Below are 18,267 nucleotides of genomic sequence, written 5' to 3' on the forward strand. Positions count from 1 at the left end.
AAGAAAACCAATGAACCATGTGATCTGACTAGGATTACAGAATTGAATGATGTGAACAACAAAGCAAGAAGTTCTATAAAGCAAGTAGATGACAAGATATAAGACACTGAAGTAAAAACGAGCTGCCTCAAAAAATTGCATCCGACTAAAATCCTGTTCTCAGCTCATGAAACACACGTTTGAGTTTCTGAGGAAAAAAAACGTATTAAAATAAAGGTGTTCGTACAAGTTGGTTGTAAGGAGTTGCCCTTTAATCTGGTGCTTACAAATGGATTACTAGTACGTGCACACATAACAAGTACCAAATCAAAACTTGCCAACATGTCCTGGCTTAAATCAAGACTTGGACTTGCTCAGTCATAATTTCTAATGCAACAGGACCCACGTATTACAAACTTTCATAGACTTTGCTTAATATGTACCATGCCTGTCTCTTTACTGATGTTGGTTCTTTCATGTTTCAACTTGCCTCGTCCTTAATTTAAAAAGGTAAAGGTAGTCCCCTGTGCAAGCACTGAGTCATTACTGACCCTTAGGGGGATGTCACATCACGATTTTTTTTGTTTTGTTACGGAGTGGTTTGCCATTGCTTTCCCCAGTCATGTACACTTCAACCCCAGGAAACTGGGTACTCATTTTACTGACCTTGGAAGGATGGAAGGCTGAGTCAACCTTGAGCTGGCCTCCTGAACCCGGCTTCCACCAGGATCGAACTCAGGTCATGAGCAGAGCTGGGGCTGCAGTACTGCAGCTTTCCACTCTGTGTCTTGGGGCTCTAATGTACCATGCTTATCTCTTTACTGATGTTCTTTCATGCTTCAACCTGCCTCTTCCTTTATTTATCCTACGGTATTGTGGCTCTGTTTATTTTCACTGTATGAGAGAGAACATCCCTTACATACAACTAGAGAATCACATCTGATCTATGGTAGCAGGCCTCTCTGCCCATCTCCCCCTTAACCATTCACTTTCTGCCCTTTGTTAAAACTAGGCTTATGGGGTTTTTTCTCTTCCTGTTTTGTCTAAGGACTCTCAGAAACTCAAGCAGGAATAGTGAGTTTTTAAAGGTGATGTTGAACTTCTGCTTTTGACTTGCAGCACTCTGCTGGTTTGAATCCCAGTACTGCTATGAGCTCTGAAGGGGGCCTTGAGTAAGCCACTGGTATCAGTCCCTGCTCTCCAACTGTATTGTGAGGATAATAACACTGACCTCGTTGACCCCTCTGAGCGGGGCACTAACCTGTCTGGAAGAGTGGTGCATTTACTATTATGCCCCTCCTTGTAGGCATTTCTTCCTAAGGGCCTGGGCGAGGGCTGTGCTTGGCTGCTCCAAAGTCGCCCCATAAAACATTTTGTGCCTCTGCAAGGCCAGCTGCTCTATGACGTCACTAGGCGTGGGAGCTTTGTAATGCCACCAAGCTCCTCCCACTCCAGAGAGGAACGAGGGGGTTTTGCGCGCGCGTGTGTGTCGCCCCCAACCAAGAGAAAACTGATCCAATCACCTGCTCGCTTCCTTGGTTGCTAGGCTAAAAACTCTAGCGCTTCGGAGAAGGAGGGGCAGTGGAGATGGGTGTGGGGCAAGGAGGATCCGGCCAATGAGAGTGCTCGCGCCTGACGGGGCTGTCCAATGAAAGGCGAGGGGGCCGAGCCCGCGCTTAACGGCTTTTTCTCAGCCAGTCTTCTCAGGCGGCTGCTCGGTCCCTTGCTCTTGGCTGCGTTTGTGAGGAGACTGGCGGCGGCGACGATGAGGATGGCGGCGCTGGCGAGCGCGGCCGAGCGAGCTGTCCTGGTGAGAGCGGTGAGGCAGGCGGGCTGGTCGGGGAAGCCCAACGAGGCCGTGGCCAGGAGAGGAAGGTGACCCCCCCCCCGCCAGACACCCGCAGCGTGATGGGCCTGGCTGGAGAAGGGACTTGGCGTGACGTCATTGCCCCCGCCTCTTTCCCTTAGCTGCTGACGTCATTGGTATTAGCTTAGCCGAACATCCCTCCTCCCAAAGATGCCAATCTCCAGGTGGGGATTGAAGATCGGAATTAGAACCGATTTTATGGTTGCTGATTCTGAGTTGGGAAATTATTTGGGGGGGGGGCAGAGCTTGAAGAGGGAAGGGACCTCAGCGGAGTATGGAGTCCATCCTCTGAAGGTGCCAACATGAGCTATAAATTCACATATTCATACCATATAATAACGTGTCTCAGTGTAAAGTGCAAAGTGGCAATAAATATGTAAACCGAGGTCAAAATCTGCATACAAAATATCCAAGCATTAAATACAATCCATACAAAATATGTCTTTGAATAAATAACAGTCAATATGAATGTTATTTATTCAGAGGCATATTTAATAGTTGAATATTTTGTATGTGGATTTTGACCTTAGTGTACATATTTATTGATACTTTACACTGGGAAACTTTATTATATTGTATAGTATTTTGCATATATAAATCTGTGGTTCATGTTGGATATTGGTTTGAGTAATGCAATTGGGAATGATTATGATGTAGATTTGATTCTGTGACTAGTAGGTTGTGGTGGCTTTTCTTGTTTGCTGTAGCTGATTACCATGACTCTCCCATTTGTTATTTTCTCCAGGAGAGCAGTGAGACCACCTATGAATGTAGGCTGGAGATGAATAGCAATTCCAGGACTTCTTCAAGCCCTACCTGGAGATTGGCAAGCTTACCTGATCTCCCCGCTACAGAGATCAGCTTCTCTGGGAGAAATCAGTAGTTCTGTTGAGCTCCCTCCCCAAGGCACAGCCCCCCAATCTCCAGAAATTTCCGAACCCGCTGTTGGCAACTCTACCCTAACTGCAGTGGCTTGGTGGTGGGTTGTATGATGTCATCGTAACTGGGGCATAATAGACGTGAGATTCTTCACTCTCCATGACAGTCATAAGCCCTGTTGGGTGTGATGTCACCAGCACTGGATTCTCCTCCAGCCGCATGGCCTTCTTGTCTGGAAGGTTGATTGAATTGTGCCATTGGTGCTTGTGTGATTTTACTAGCAGCAGGTTCTTCCCATTCTATGTTATAGGTGGTGTATGTGTGTGTTGTGTGTGAGAGAGGTAATTGGCATGTTCTGTGTCTGGTGAGGGGGGAAGTTGCTGTAACTAGTGGGTCTATACCACTTTTCACTGCAGCTGGGATGGGCAGATAGCACTTATGGTGGGAGGTTTTGTTTTCTTTTAAGAAATGACTGTATCCCTGGGGAAAAGGTTTTAGCCAGCCTTTCGTTGCCATGTTAGTTTTCTGCTTGCAAGGAATGGGACGTGAGACCACTTCTGTGTCCATTAAACTCCTAACAGCTTTGCCATCAACGGGCAATCTCTTGCTTCTGAGCCATTAATAGGGCCAGCCTTCATGTGCTAAGCTTGTCCAACCCATGTTGCTGAGTTGCTTGGACTTTGCTGTTTCTGTCAAAGAAAGCAGCAGTGGTCATGTCAGCAGCCATCCTGCTGTTCTGAGCCTTGTAGCAGTAGTTAAGATCTGTAGATCAACTCTAACATTCCCCTTCAAATGGTGAGCTTGCAAGGCAAGACCCTAGGAGTCTGCAGTCCCTAGAATGCTTTTATCAGCCTCATCTATGTGTGCTTGCTTCTGCAATGAGCCTTACATTTGGCTTCACAGGATAGCTAAGTTAGAGTTCTTAATATTATGAAGATCCGTAAGGTTTGGTGTACCTGTATTGTTAACTTCACCTCTAAAATTAAAGGGTGAGGGTCCTAATGATTCTTAAATTCCCTGCTGTCAAAAGGTGTGTAAGACGCTGCTGTATCTTATACGTATTTATGATCTGACAGTTTTCGAACCTGTGTATTTATTTAATAATTCAAGTTTTATCTGCCGCAAAATGCCTTCAGAGTTAAAGTGTTCCTCAGCTGAATTGTCCAAGGATGTTGTGAACAAAATTGCTTGAAGGAACTGCTGTATCGTGTGCTTTCAGTTCACGTGACTATGTTCACTAGGACACTGTGTCCAAGCAATGTAAGAAATAGTTCCTCCTGGGGAAAGTAGTCGTTAGTAACATGCAACTTCTACTTCACCACCACCACCACCTGGCGCAGTTGAGTGGCGTGGGAGCGCTGTATAAATTAGCAAGGTTTCAGTGTTGTTTTTGTTGTTTTTAACCCTGACTGATCTGGAATAAGTGAGTCTTTTATGATTAGGCTTGTAACATTTGTGTTGCTAGCTGTCTTTAGCTGATGTGCTAGTTATGTGGAGTCCCCTGCCCCTTTCATTTTAAGAAGTCCAGTTGAAAGTCCAACAGAGACCAAACAACTTTGTTTCTGTAATAATTAACCAAAAAACACAAATGAGCACTGATGCAGTGAACTAAATTCTTCACACAATGTTCACAAAAATAATTTAGTGAATTTGAAAGTAATATACAAGAGTGAATACAACATGTGAAATTCTAAAACATCATAATCACTATAATATCATCACAATCAATCACACACAGCAAGGTGTTACAACACCGAGTAGCATGTGTATCCTCAGAAAAGGGAAGAATCCCAAGAGTTCTCTTATGAGCTGTCTTCAGTCAGTACACTGAGGATTCCCGCTGAAACCGCGGGGGCAGATGAAAAGTCCCTCCGGACAAAGTGGAAAGGAGCTGGAAGACTGGGAGGAGAATGGAATGTGCAGGTGGAGAACAGCAACCGGGAGCCCCCGAGGGGGACCTCCCCGCCCGACAAGCCTCCGGGTATCTCAAGCTTGTTTCATGAGCACTTCCTCACGGGGCGTGGTTTCTCCTACCACGATGGTATTTCTCCGACTCTCCCACAAACTCTTTCACGTGCTGAAACTCTGCGCACTTCCAGGGACCGGCCTGTAATAATTAAGGCAGGTAATGCTCAAAATGATAGTTTCATAAACAAATGGTTTTTGTTGCTTAATTCAAACAAGCAAATGTCAGTGCTCTCAAGTGCACATTTGTTTGTGTTTGGCTATTCGGTCTCTGGTATGTTAACTCTGGTAACAATGGCCTTCCTTAACAATGTCAATAGTGGCTTTTCAATGTAACCTCAACGCATAGAGTTGCAGTGTTTGTCTGAAACATGGTAAGTTACTATTTCTTTCTATGAAAGGCGTCTTTATTGAGGCCTTTCTCTTACGCCCATTTAGTTTGAAATTCAGTTGATCGGCTCATCCAGGTGACTTATCAAACTTTTTTTAAAAACCTGATTTGAGTTCTCTAGAGGGACTTAGAAGAGAGAACTATGCTCTGGGAATTCCTGTCTTCAGCACAAAAAATTCCAGTCCTAAATGCATCCCGCCCTTAATGGCACTGGAGATGATCTACGTTGCATTCTTGCATTTGTGATGGTGGAAAATCTTGCAGGCTGCTGCATGGGTGGGAGAATCCTATACTGAGTAATCTCCATGCACACTTGGCGCAAGTGTTGTTTCACAACCTCCTAGTGTTGTTTCAATATGAAATAGGGGCTATAAAGGGCTTCACTCAGCTCTTAGGTGGGCAAGATAGTTTGGTAGGAAGGGAGGGTGCAAAGGAAGGCTAGGTCACCTGCTTTGGTCTGAAGGGGTTACCCAGAAGTTCTGGAAAGCAGAGATGGCTGGCAGAAGTTAAGTTCTGTTTCCTGCCATGTTTTGTTCTGAAAAATAAATGTAGGTGACCTTAGGGAAATAAGTGTACTGTAGGTTAATTATTACAGAACTGTCAGTACTTTGGGGGATCATGTGCCTTTGAGAGGTTTTGTTTGCATTCGTAAATGCTGGAGAGGGAAAGTCCACAGTGCCTCTAGAACAAGAATCTTAACTTTCTTTCCATCATCCTTGAGGGGCCCAAATGATGTCCTGGCTACAAGGTGCTATACACTGCCTTTGTATTCACGCCCCTGGGCAAACAAATGCATTCTTAGGGGCTGGCATTTTGATTTGAACCTTCTCCATTCTAGAGTCCTTTAGGAATCTTCACCTAGCTGCACAATTAGAAGTGCTGCAACTGTACACTCTTTAAGTTGGCAACTGTCTGGTGTTTGTGGGGAGGTTTTTTTGCACGGAATTTGTAAAGTGGGTGGGTTTTTAATTTTGTTTTTGGTGTGTAATTTATTTTCTGAAAGTTTGAGTTGCCAGTTGAAAGGGATAGGAAGGGATATGACTGTGGCTGTATGGAAGGAACTGAGGGTATGCTGAGTGCAGATGGAGGCCCCATTGGTCCTTGGATGCTCCATATAGATTCCCATCTCAGCCTATCTGAGAATGTAGGACATTGTTTAGGTAGAAGTTGAACTCCTAAGATTTCTACCTGAGCGGAAATATATCAACCACAGATTGTGTTGCTTTGTTCTTGTTCTTAACTGCTTTTTGATCAAAGAATTCTTAATGAAGAGGCGTGTTCTTTAGTCCATGAAATCAAAGAATACACTCAGTGTCTTCCTGGCTAGGTCAGTAAGGGCTTATGAGATCTGGGGAAAGGGAAAGAAGACGTACTATGCTGTCATCCAGTGCCTACAGCTGCTTCTGAGCTGACCAGGATGTGAATGGTGAGTGCAGTTTCTAGGCAAAGCCCTTACCTATGAAATGTTTTGCTGGCCATATAATCAGATTTAAGGTATTCCTGGTGCCCAGGAAAGATGCTCATACTAAGTTGGGGGAGCATGTGACCATCGGGGTTCTAAACATTCTTGGATAGCTTAATTGGAACTACCTCCACCCACGTTTCATAGTTCTGTGTGTAAATATCAGGGGAGGACAGGGTGCCTCTAGAAGAAACAAAGCATTAAATAGCATCTCTCAGGACATCATGCTAATGATTTCTGCCTTGTTTTTCCACACAGGAAGAAGAGTTCAAGTGGCTTTTACAAGAGGAAGTTCACGCTGTCCTTCGGCAGCTACAAGATATTTTGAAGGTAGATTTTCTTTTAAAAGTCTTCATACTTTTTTCCTACCTGCAACAGGGAGAATGTAATCTCATAATATTGATTGTGTATTTTTTTGCTCTGGAAAGAAAGTTTTGTATGTTTGTAAAATTATTCTTGGGGCAGAAAGCTTTTCCTCCCTCTCCCAAAATGCTAGAACTTGAGGGCACCCAATAAAGTTGATAATCAATAGATTCAGGACTTATTTACTCGATGAGTGGATGAAATGTGGAGTTCACTGCCTAATGATGGCCACAAGCGCAGATTACTTTAAAAGGGAATTAGACAAATTCAGGGCCTTCAGTGGCTACTAGCCATGGCTCTTAAAGGAAGCCTCCACATTCAGAGGCAATAAACTTCAGGGTGCCAGTGCCCGGAGGCCTCTATGCCTTATTTTCTGGCCCTCCGTAGTTACTGTTTAGCTGCTGTGTGGTACAGGATGCAGACAGGATGCACCACAGATCTGACCCAGCAGGACTCTTCTGATGTTCTTCAAGTTGCTTGGGGCACTGATTCACCTCCTTCCTTTTTCTTTCTGACTCAGGAAGCTTCTCACAGGTTTGCTTTGCCTGTGAGTGGCTCAGAGGGACCCATCAAACAGGAGAACTTTATCCTAGGCACTGCAAAGTAAGTACTGAGATTTTTGATGCACAGTGTGCTTGGCACCCACTGTCAGCTGGGCAAAAGCAGAAGTGGCTGAAGCCACCCAGGAGCCTTGCGATTCTGGATGGAGCAGGGTGTGACTCTAAGGCTCTTCTCCCATTGAGTCCCCTTTGCTGCCACTGCTTTGTGCAATCGATACAGAAATTGGCTCTTAAGCTACCTCCTGAAGTGAGGATCAGGAAACAATCTAACTCAGACTTCCCCAAAATGGTGCCTGTGGGCACCATAGCACCCACCAGGGCACCTTAGCATCTTCCAAGCTTTTCATTGTAAGTCATTCAAATGAAAAGGTTTTCCAGTGAAGTAGCAGGAGACTGGTAAGCATACCTGGCTCTCCTTAGCCACTGTGTAGTTACGTTCCCCTTTTAGGTTTTCTTATTACCAAGAGGTGTGAGGAAGGAAGTATTTTGTTTGGTTTTGCCTCCTGTGGCAGCCATTTTGGAGTAGCACTCTCACCATATCCTCAAAATTCCAAAGTTGCCTGCAGGCTCAAAATGTCTGGAGCTCCGTAGTCCAGCTTCTGTAGGTGTAAACTAAGTTTCAGCCGAGTCATATGACTGAGCTGGCAGTGCTTCTCTCATCCATACCCCAGAGCCTGGCAGATCAGAGAGAAAGAGGCCTTTGGAGGAGACGGTGTTTTTTAAAGTCTGCAGTGCGTGTTTGTATTTTGTGCACAACAGAATGGGGGTATAGTTGACCAAGCAGTAGGTTAGCATTCAGCAGCTAGACTCAGTCCTTCCTGCCTGCGCACAAAAATGGAATTGCAGGTGCACAAGAGAACACTCACTTCCTGGTACAGTGGCCTGCTCCCCATTAGGGAATTCAGTGGGTCTGAGGGATGTTGAAATAGAGAGTGCTTGGTTCTTCATTCTGTAACTGAAACCCTGGCCAGCCCCAGGTTGTGTCCCATACCAGTAAGGGCCAGGTGCTTGTTGTGGAAACAAAAGGGTTTATGTCTAAATAACAAACAGAGTTGGTGGGGTTGCAAATCCGGTTTGCCATGTTTGGTGGGTTTTTAAAACAAGGTATGTTGGCAGTTGACAGGGACATAGTACAAGGTCTCCCTTTTATGCTGTTTTCCATGACAGGAGTTCTTTATGATTCTGACACTTCAACTGTTTTTATCTGCTTTTTGAGCCTTTTATGTTTTCCTCTGTACACTTCCGTAGAGACTTTTGAGCTTGGAGATTACTTTTAGCCATGTTAACGGCCCTGCCTTCTTATTTCAGTGCTGACCAGGTGAAGGGAGTCTTGATGCTTCAGGGGGACACCCTATGCCAAGCTGTGAGTATCGGTCTAGGGGTGTGTGTTTGTGTACAGTATGTGCTGGGAAGTGGGCACCTCCAGGAAGTGCCAGGCTCGATTAGCCTTAGACCTTCTTGCTTGTCAGGAAATAAATCTTCCTCTTGGAGATCCCATAAAAGGTGTAATGTGTACAATAAATAAAGCTGCGTAAAATTTTTCACAGATATTAAAGCTGCATGGGGGAGGGGGAGGGACCCTGGATTCAGAGATTAGGTTGTTCAGACAGACACATTAGTACGCCTCTCTTGCTGCTGTCAGGGTCCATTCAGAACAGCACCAATGCCAGCCTGCATATTGTGCAAACCTAATGACATTCCCTAATGATAATCCCTTTAGGATTCACTGAATGGTATTGATACCATCAGAACTCAGCTAATTGAATTTACTAATTGAATTAGGTGGGAGGGTCTGAATTGGCTCTGCAAGGCAGACGTTAGCTTAAAACTTCTCTGAAGTAATATAGTTTCCCCCCACTCCCCTTTTCAGGATATTAACTTGAAAATGCCCAGGAATAACCAGCTTCTGCATTTTGCATTCCGAGATGACAAGCAGTGGAAATTGCAGCAGGTATGGTAGCTCTGTGCCCCCGCCCTCCCCCAGCACTCTCTGTTGAAGGGGAAGGGAGGACCAAATTACTTCTGGGTGGTGATAACCACCAAGTCCTTCAGTGGTGGAGTAGCAAAGATGTGCAGTCCACTTGGGATGTTGAGTAGGAGAATGTGGAGGCTGCTTGATCAAAGGTGCTTCAGACCGTCTTCCAAAGAAAATATGTAGGCCATCCTGGTGATAAAGTTGCTAGAAAACTAGTTTGTTGTCCTGTAAACAGTGAATGAGTTTGGTTCTTTCCAGGTCAGCTTAAAGTCAACCATACCCAGGCCTGTTCACCTCTAAGTTTTTAGCAACCAGCCTGAATAATCTGGAAATGCTGAGGGGTTCTTGAAAGTTACATAAATCCAAAGGGCATGTTTCTAGCCCTCGTGCTACCAGGGAACCTGTGAGCAGTACCTGAAGAATTTAAGAAGCCAAGTGAGCAATATTGGCCTTAATGTCATCTCTGTAACTCTCTTCCATTTTTAACATGTTTATTGGTATTGTGCTTCCGTATCTGTGAGAAGAAAAGACTAGATTCAAGTCTGAATTGTTTTCAGAAAAAGGCTGGTTTTTGTTTTTCAGAAAAACTGTTAGCAATTACAGAGGGGTAGTCATGCTAATCTGGCATAACAAAAGTGAACAAGAGTCATGTGGCCCATTAAAGACTGTGTTTTTATTCTAGTATCTGACTAAGTGAGGATACATCTAAATGAAACAGACTCTAATCTTTAAGGGAGCTTATGCTAGGGTGAAAATGTGTTAGGCGTTAAGGTGCCAGAAGAAATGTGTCTTGGGAAAATTAAATTTAGTAGTAGAGTCTGTATTTTGAGGATTTCCAGTATGCAGAAGAGTTAGCCGTGTTAGTCTGTAGTTGCAAAATAGTAAAGAGTCCGGTAGCATCTTTAAGATTAACTAACTTTATTGTAGCATAAGCTTTTGAGAACCACAGCTCTCTTCATTAGTCTTAAAGGTGCTACTGGACTCTTTACTAGTTCAATATGCTGAACCTGCTTTAAAGTTTTCCAGTAAAGCCATGCTGATGGGGCTTTTGTTATTCTTTCCCAGATCCAGGATGCAAGGAATCATGTTAACCAGGCAATTTACCTGCTAACTAACAGAGGCACCAATTACCAGTTCAAGACCGGATGTGAGGTTCTCAAGGTGAGCCCACTTTGCCTGACTTGGTACACACCCCCTCTCTATTGAGAGGAATGGCAGGATTTTAAACAATTAAATTTGTCCTTTGAATATCCTAAGACCAGGGCTGCTGGGCCAGACCTCCTGGTCAGCTCAAATAGAAGTGTATACATGATATGTTTCTTTCCCTGTCAGCTGATGGATGCAGTGATGTTGCAGTTAACAAGAGCTCGGAATCGGCTCACCACTCCAGCTACTTTGACCCTACCAGAAATCGCCTCCAGCAGCCTCACGGTAACTGAGCCATGTCTTCATCAACCCTTTGGGGAAGGATAGGCACGTCACTGCCCAGACACTCTATAGTTCTATGCCAGAGGAAATCCCCGTTCTGTTCCAGGAGTAATCCTAGTTTTGTGTGTTTCAAAATATTGGCAGGAACCAGGACTGTAGGTGTGTGTTGAGAAGGAAGGTGTGTTGGGCAGGAGGTGCGTGTTGGGAAGGAAGAAGGGGTGATTGGGAAACCTTTGGTGCTTCTTTCTGCCTCTTTCATTGCATCTCTCTGAACTCTGGAAGATCTTGCCTAAAGCTCTTTGTGGCATCTGGCTTTTCAGTACACATTTCCTGATAATTTTCAAGCTTTAGTCATGAGTAGGGGTGTGCGCTTCAGGAATCTGATTTGGGGAAAATGCCCGAATCGGACCCGATCCGGAAAGCTTCGGGTTTTCCGAATAGGGGCCAGCATGCTGGCCCCAATTTGGAAGTCCCGAAGCAAAGCTTCCCGAAGCATTCATAATGCTTCGGGAAGCTTCAGGTAAAATTTTAAATGCCTGTTTCTCTGCTGCTGAAGAGCGGCAGGAAAAGGGGAATTTAACGAGTGGCTGAGTGCCCTCCTGCTGTCGGGGCCAGGGAACTCCCCGGCCCTATCTGCGGGGGCTGACGGGCGGCAGGGACAGGCATATGCCTGCGAGCCCCTGCCGAGCGCTCCCTGTCAGCCACAGCAGACGAGACCAGGGACTTCCCGGGCTCCAGCAGCGGTGGCTGACAACAGCGGCGGAAACGCAGGCATTTGACTGCAGCCCCCATCGGAGCTCACTTTCAGCTGCCGCGGATGGGGCCAGGAAGACCCGGGCCCCAGCAGCGGCGGGAACGCTAGCATCTGCCTGCAGCCCCTGCCGGAGCTCGCTCCGAGCTGCCGCGGACGGAGCCGGGAAGACCCAGACCCCAGCACCAGTGGCTGACACTTCGCCTCCAAGTCCCCCCCCCCCATCCTAACCCGCTGGAGGAGGGGAAGGGGCTCAGAGGCAAAGCCCATTCTCGGCGTGGCTTCAAAGCCACACTGGAAATGCACTTCGCCTCCCAAGTTCCCCCCCACCCCATCCTAACCAGCTGGAGGAGGGGAAAGGGGCTCGGAGGCGAAGCCCTTTCCCAGTGCGGCTTCAAAGCCACACCAGGAACACACTTCACCTCCAAGTCTCATCCCCCCCCCCATCCTAACTGGCTGGAGGAGGGGAAGGGGACTTGGAGGCTTCAACCTGCAACTGCTGGCCCCCCCCCCAGACACTCTCCCTGCCGCCTCCGTTCGCCCGCAGGTGTCAGGGACGTCCCTGACACCTGTGGGTGAACAGAGGCGGCGAGGATCGCAGGCTTCAGCCTGCACCTCAGGAGGTAGTGCGGCAGCAGAGGGCTCCAGACTGCTGCCGCTGCCGCCACAGCAGCAGCAACCCCACCGCCCAGCTGATGTTCCTCCCCCTCTCCTTCCAACCAGGTAAGTGGGGCGTGGAGGGGTTCCCCAGCGGGGATGGGAGGTGGGGGTGAGGGAGTTGCCCCCGTCACTTCTGCATGCTCCGAATATTTATGGAGCATACCGAAGCAAGTAAAATAGCATAATTCCGAAGCGGCTCATGGGGAGCAGGCTCCTGCTTGAAAAAAGCAAGCTTGGGGAAACCAAATCCCATTTCCCAAGAGGTTTTGGCATCTGTCTGCTGACCACAATGGGATGCTGTAAGTTGTGAAACAGGAATGAGATTTTGTTCTGTGGTTTGTGCCGGGGGGGCGGGGGGGTGTTATGTTTGTGTTTATGCGCTGACACTGGGAGTGTGGCCCAAGAAGTGCCATGGCCTTTATGAGATCCTCTGAGAATCTGGCCACCAGTAGGCTGTGGTTAGGTCCAGTCATGCTGCAAGCACTCCAAGGCACATCTTCTGGCTTATACACCAACCAGAGTCATGACAGGAAGCCACAGTACAGCTGACTTCCCATAACTAGTAAAGATTTTGCTGGTAGGAGCCAGAAAACCATCATACCACATAACTTGTGTGGTATCTTAAGAAGGGAGCTTGTTGGTCTCTAAGGTGCCAAAGGATTCAAATCCTGCTATGCCACACAACAGCCATCCAGTGACTGCATTTCTGCTTCTCGTTCTCGTTATTGTCCAGATAATGATACTCAGTGACTCGAGAGCTACATGTGGCTGGTTGACATGCCACCTGGTGCTTTTCCCCAGTATGGCACCTGTTTCCTATTTCAGGAAAGTGGACTTGCCGTTGGCAGGGGGTTCTCACCTTGAAACAACTGCTAGAGGAACAGGCAAACTGCAAGCCTTCCTGGGGTGCAGGCCTCATGCCAAGGGTGAAAGTAAATGAGGTTCTTTTGATTGATGGGGACGGTGAATGTGGCTCTCAGTAAGCCTCGGAGTGAGTACCACTGGTCAAAACAAATGGTGCATTAAGTTTAACTCCTGAAATCTTTTGGTCCAGGATGGCCAATCTTTTCAGCATTAGGTTATCACTGCCAGCAGAAAAGGCACTGACCTATGTGGTCTTAATTCCATGGGGCTCCTCTTTATCAATGGAGGCCCAGGTCACAGCAGTTGCCCGGTCTGCTTTTTTCCATCTTCAGCAGGCCAGGCAGCTTACTCCCTATCTCTTGACCCATGCCCTGGAAACAGTGATCCATGCAGCGGTCATATCTAGATTGGATTACTGTAACTCTCTCTACGCAGGGCTTCCTTTGAGTGACCCGGAAATAACAGCGGGTCCAGAATGCTGTTGCCTGTGTCCTGATGAGTGTGCCTTTCAGGACACATGTAACCGTTTCTGCAGCAGCTACACTGGCTTCCCGTGGACTTCCGGATCAGGTTCAAGGTTTTGGTATTAACCTATAAAGCCCTAAACGGACTGGGACCAGTATACCTGAGGGACCGTCTCTTCCCATATACTCCCTGGAGGGTGCTACGATCAGCCGGTAAGCACCTACCGGTGATCCCTGGCCCCAGGGAGGCTTGATTGGCCTCAACCAGGGCCAGGGCCTTTCTGGTCCTGGCCCCGACCTGGTGGAACTCTCTGTCTGAGGACACCCGGGCCCACCAAGATCTTGTCTCCTTCAGGCGGGCCTGTAAGACAGAGATGTTTCACCAGGCGTTTTGTTGAGGCCATCAGGGATTCCATCAAATAAGCCTCTCTCCTGGTCTCCCCTGTGTCTGTGGGGGGGTATTTGACTGTCTACCCCCCCATTTATGAGCAACCATGCGTGGTTAAGCTGCACCTCCACCTCCGTCAGATGTTATATAGTTTTTAATATGGTAAGCAGGTATTTTATTAGACAGCTGTGTTAAATGATTGTGATTTTATCTCTGTATATTTTATCTACTGTTGTGACCCGCCCTGAGCCCGCTTGCGGGGAGCACGGGATATAATAATAATAATGGGGAACTTTTAGTTTGCTTGGGTGTTTGTCTTTGAGAAACTGGGCATTTAGAGAAGCAGAGTAAAGTCTTCACCCTCTTTCACTCTCCCTCCACCCCCATTGCTATATAGCAGTATTTGTATATCAGGAAATTAGTGTGTGCATGTACAGCATCCGCCACATTAAGACACACATTGATGATGGGCAAAGGAGGCGTTTGCTGCTCTCCTGGTAATTGTTTAAGTTTTCCTAAGAAGGCCTATTTGAGGAAGGACCCTTATGCTAGATGGAGGCTCATTCAAAGGCCCAACAAATTTGTTCTGTGGAATGTACTCCACAGGCTTAGAATAAGAGCTTCCACTCTGTTAACATGTTTCATTCTCCCTGCAGAAAATGTTCACTCCAGCCCTGCCTTCAGACACCTTGATGAACTTCTACATCAACCTAAATAAACTTTGCTTGACTGTTTATCAGCTGCACTCACTGCAGCCCAGTTCCACAAAGGTAGGTCCATCTTTCTCCTGGGCCATAATCCCTTTGCTCTGGTTCCACCTCTAGATTACAGTAAAATCCTGTTGTCGATGCAGCTGAGTCCTCCTCCACTGAGCGCTGAGCTACTGGGTGCAGGCTCCTTGCATTTGGAATGCGAGGAGGTTCGTTCCCTTTGGTGGATCTTCCATCCAGGCAATTCTGTCCAAAAAGAAGCTGAGGGTATACAGTTGCCTTGCTTTGGTTTACATGTCGAGGGAGTGTTACACAGTCATCTTTCACAAGCTGTAATGAGTTGGCCAGACTTCAGCATCTGTTATAATTATTTCTCTTAGGATTAGGAAATTCTGGTGCTGAAAATGTGCACTGAAAAAAGGGGGTGGGGGGGAACTGCATCTTGAATAAATGTGATCTCTGTGGCCGTGAGTTGCATCCCGCATATCTGCTACACTTGCCACAGTGCTTTCCACCAGTACAAGAACCATTCCCCTGATTCAAGAGGTACAGCCTAGGTTATATTTTAGTAGGTTATGGGTTATATCCAAGTTGGATATAACTGGCATGTGGTTTTTCACCTCTCTGCAAGTTGCTTAAATAGCTCTGAGTGTGTTGCAAGAGTAACTGAAAAATTTCACTCTTAACTCCTTGCAAAATGACCAGAATCAACCCAGGAGGTTTCAGATGAGCTGCTGACCTTGCATGCTAATTGTGCATGTGACAAACTGTCTTCCTCTCAGGCAAGCGATTGTTCAATCAGTCCACATTTTAAAAACTTCCTCTTGGCTGCCAGTGCCAGCTTAACGGCCATGGGGCTCATTGGTAGGCTGGAGGTGAACAGAAGGTGTACTCTGGATCCCTGGCCGGTATTATTCATGCCTCCTAGTGCCTCATGGTTACCTGGATTCTTGCAGAGCAATACATGGACAGGCTTCCTCCTTTCTGCTTTGTGTTGCAGGCCCAACACTTGGCTGGCTGGCTGGATATGGGCATGCAGTTTCTGTCTCATCCACCCCCCTTCTGGAAGAAGTAGAAAGTAGAAAAGACTTGGGGCAAGTAAAATGTGCCCGTTGGCCCCTTGTCAGTTTCATAAATAGACATGGCATCTACTACTAGGAGCTAGAAATTGAAGCGTCACATTTAGAAGCAGTGTACCTCAGGTTGTGATCATCATATCCCGCTAGTGAGCTTCCCACAAGGCATCCAGGAAGACAGAATGCCACATTAGATGAATCTTGGTGTGATTCAGCAAGGCTGTTCATACATTCTCCATACAATTTGAGTAATTTATCATCAATTATTCATGTTTTTAGGAGCTCTCGGGTCTGCATTCAAAATTGTACCTTTGAGGTGTGGTGTAGTCTGAACAAGCTTTTGAGAACCACAGCTCTCTTCATCAGATGCTGTGGTTCTTGAAAGCTTACGCTACAATAAAGTTGGTTAGTCTTAAAGGTGCTACTGAATTCATAACGTGAACAGAGTTTTAATCAGCATCACCATACATAACGGTTAGATTGCTCATAGCAGCTCTTTCCCCCCCTGATTTGATGTCCAAAGCATCAATTTTTTTTCCCTGTCTTTGCCAGAACTTCCGACCAGCTGGTGGGTCCATCTTGCACAACCCAGGGGCTATGTTGTAAGTTCTGTCCCTTGATTGCTTGCTTGGGGGGGGGGGAAGGAGTCCTGCAGCAACCTTTGGGAACTTTTTTTAATGCAGCAGATAGACTTGAAACTTGCAGGGTCATCACAGCTCTGCCTTCTCACGGACTCTCTCCTCTTCTCCAGTGAATATGGCAACCAAAGATATGAAGTCAGCCACGTCCATAAAGTGGAGTGTGTTGTGCCCTGGTTGAATGATGCCCTGGTTTTCTTCACAGTGTCCCTGCAGCTCTGCCAGCAGCTAAAAGACAAGGTGGGAAAGAGTGCCCGTGTGCCTCATTCTTGTGTTCAGGGGAGGCTGTTGACAGTCGTCGTTTGTGTGTTGAGCAATCAGTCAAAGGGCTTACTCAAGCTTAGGGTTTCCAGTCAAAACAGAAAGAAGGGGCATTGAGGGGGGTGAGGGAAGGCTTATACAGCTGAGTTGTGTGAAAACGGAAGCAGAATTATTGCTGCAGTGAAATAAGTTTAAAATGCTGCAAGTTTCTTTGGTGGTCGAAAAGCAGCAGGTCTTTTCTTAGGTGAAAACCAAGTCGGTGGCTGCTTACCTGAGCCTACTTAATGAGTCCATGATGCCAATGAAATTAGAAGCAGGGATGACTTCTTTATGGCTGCTCTCATTCATTAGTGTTTGGGCTTTAGAGGAATGTGGGGTGTTTTGAGCATGTAGGCATGCGTTACAATAGAAATGTTGAATAATGAAGCAGACCTTTTTGCCCACCACAGGTTAAGCATATTTAAAGCACCAGAGCTGCTGGACAGCTTTTCCTCTGTTTCTGTCTAGAAAATGGGTATAATTTACTTAATTGTCTGTACCCTGGATACACATAAGCAACCGCACTTTGCACAGAGGCACATCAGAGTTAGCGATCCCAAGTTAAGAACTTCTGAACAGCAAGGTTTGGCATGGCTGTACTTCTGGATGCCTTTCTTGTTTTTTCTTTTCCAGATTGCTGTGTTTTCTGGCTACTGGAACTACAGGCTGTACTGATCACATCTCCAAGGGCAGCCCCCTTTTGAAGTTTCAGCCCCTCCCTTCCGCGGAGGACGCCCTGGCATAAGCTTTGTATAGGAAGAGTTGTCAGATTCCAACTCTCCATGGTGGCTTGCTGGGCAGGACCCCATGCCCAGCATTGGCATCTTTGTGGGTAGAGTGTCACTATTTAATTAGCACTTTAGAATCGCACCCATTTCTTTCCACACATCTCAAGGCTGGGGACAAAGATAAGCCAATAAACGCTTGTCAGATCCCACTCCTCTAGAGGAAAGGTGCGATGTGGAGCAATACAGGAAGGAGCCCAGAAGGGGTGTGATCATCCAGAAGGCTGGGTGGTGAAGTGCTCGCAAGGGCCATTCTCTGTAATTGATTTCAGGTTTGCTCTTCCTTGCAGGCCTGTCCCCTTCCACAAACGTGTGTCTTCATCTCTCCCATGCTCCCTCCATGACTTGGCGCTAGAGGTGCAAGGCCTCGTTTCTTTCCACGGTAGCCCAAAGCCTGCTTTTAGCAAGCTGGGCTTCTACCTTTGGTCTGGTCTTCCACTAAGCTGTCTTTTATCTGTCCCACCACCATGACACGCCAATTATAACCCTTACCCGGACCAACATTGCACAGGTGGTGGGGTGGTTTGTTTGCTGCTAAACCTTGTGTGTCATTCCTGGAACTAATTGATTGCTGTGAAATAAAGGTCCCTGAACACTTGGCTATCTGGCAGGAAGTCTTTGTGCTCGGGCCTCAGATGAGATCCTCCTGGCCTCTGTGTGTGCGTGGGAGGGCGGGAGGGGGAGAGAATATGGATCTCTTTTGGTGCTGGAGCCAAACCATGAGCTCGTCATTAAGGCTTAGTGTCAGACTGGGACACCTGA

The 18,267-nt window shown here is 46.8% G+C and overlaps 1 protein-coding gene across 2 annotated transcripts; it reads left to right on the plus strand.

Moving 5' to 3' along the window:
* Nucleotides 1-1,686: 1,686 nt before the first annotated feature.
* On the plus strand, nt 1,687-18,103 carry ROGDI (rogdi atypical leucine zipper). Of its 2 annotated transcripts, XM_054992244.1 has the most exons (12): nt 1,730-1,789; nt 6,409-6,507; nt 6,802-6,873; nt 7,427-7,509; nt 8,775-8,829; nt 9,337-9,417; nt 10,507-10,602; nt 10,774-10,872; nt 14,653-14,766; nt 16,335-16,384; nt 16,534-16,660; nt 17,354-18,103. In XM_054992244.1, the coding sequence occupies exons 2-12, from the start codon at nt 6,505-6,507 to the stop codon at nt 17,393-17,395; spliced, it is 822 nt and encodes a 273-aa protein (XP_054848219.1). In that variant the 5' UTR covers nt 1,730-1,789; nt 6,409-6,504; the 3' UTR covers nt 17,396-18,103. The 2 variants fall into 2 exon arrangements, with proteins under 2 accessions (XP_054848218.1, XP_054848219.1); XM_054992243.1 differs by lacking the exon at nt 6,409-6,507 and having other exon boundaries at nt 1,687-1,789.
* Nucleotides 18,104-18,267: the final 164 nt, after the last annotated feature.

Source organism: Eublepharis macularius, chromosome 12, assembly GCF_028583425.1.
Source record: "Eublepharis macularius isolate TG4126 chromosome 12, MPM_Emac_v1.0, whole genome shotgun sequence".
Taxonomy (NCBI): domain Eukaryota; kingdom Metazoa; phylum Chordata; class Lepidosauria; order Squamata; family Eublepharidae; genus Eublepharis; species Eublepharis macularius.

What these genes read in the sequence shown, in the direction of transcription:
- ROGDI (XM_054992243.1), top strand. Translation starts at nt 1,745, where the DNA reads ATGAGGATGGCGGCGCTGGCGAGCGCGGCCGAGCGAGCTGTCCTG. An exon ending in AGCTACAAGATATTTTGAAG is followed by an intron (nt 6,874 to 7,426) that starts GTAGATTTTCTT and finishes TTTCTGACTCAG; the next exon opens with GAAGCTTCTCACAGGTTTGC. An exon ending in TTTATCCTAGGCACTGCAAA is followed by an intron (nt 7,510 to 8,774) that starts GTAAGTACTGAG and finishes TTCTTATTTCAG; the next exon opens with TGCTGACCAGGTGAAGGGAG.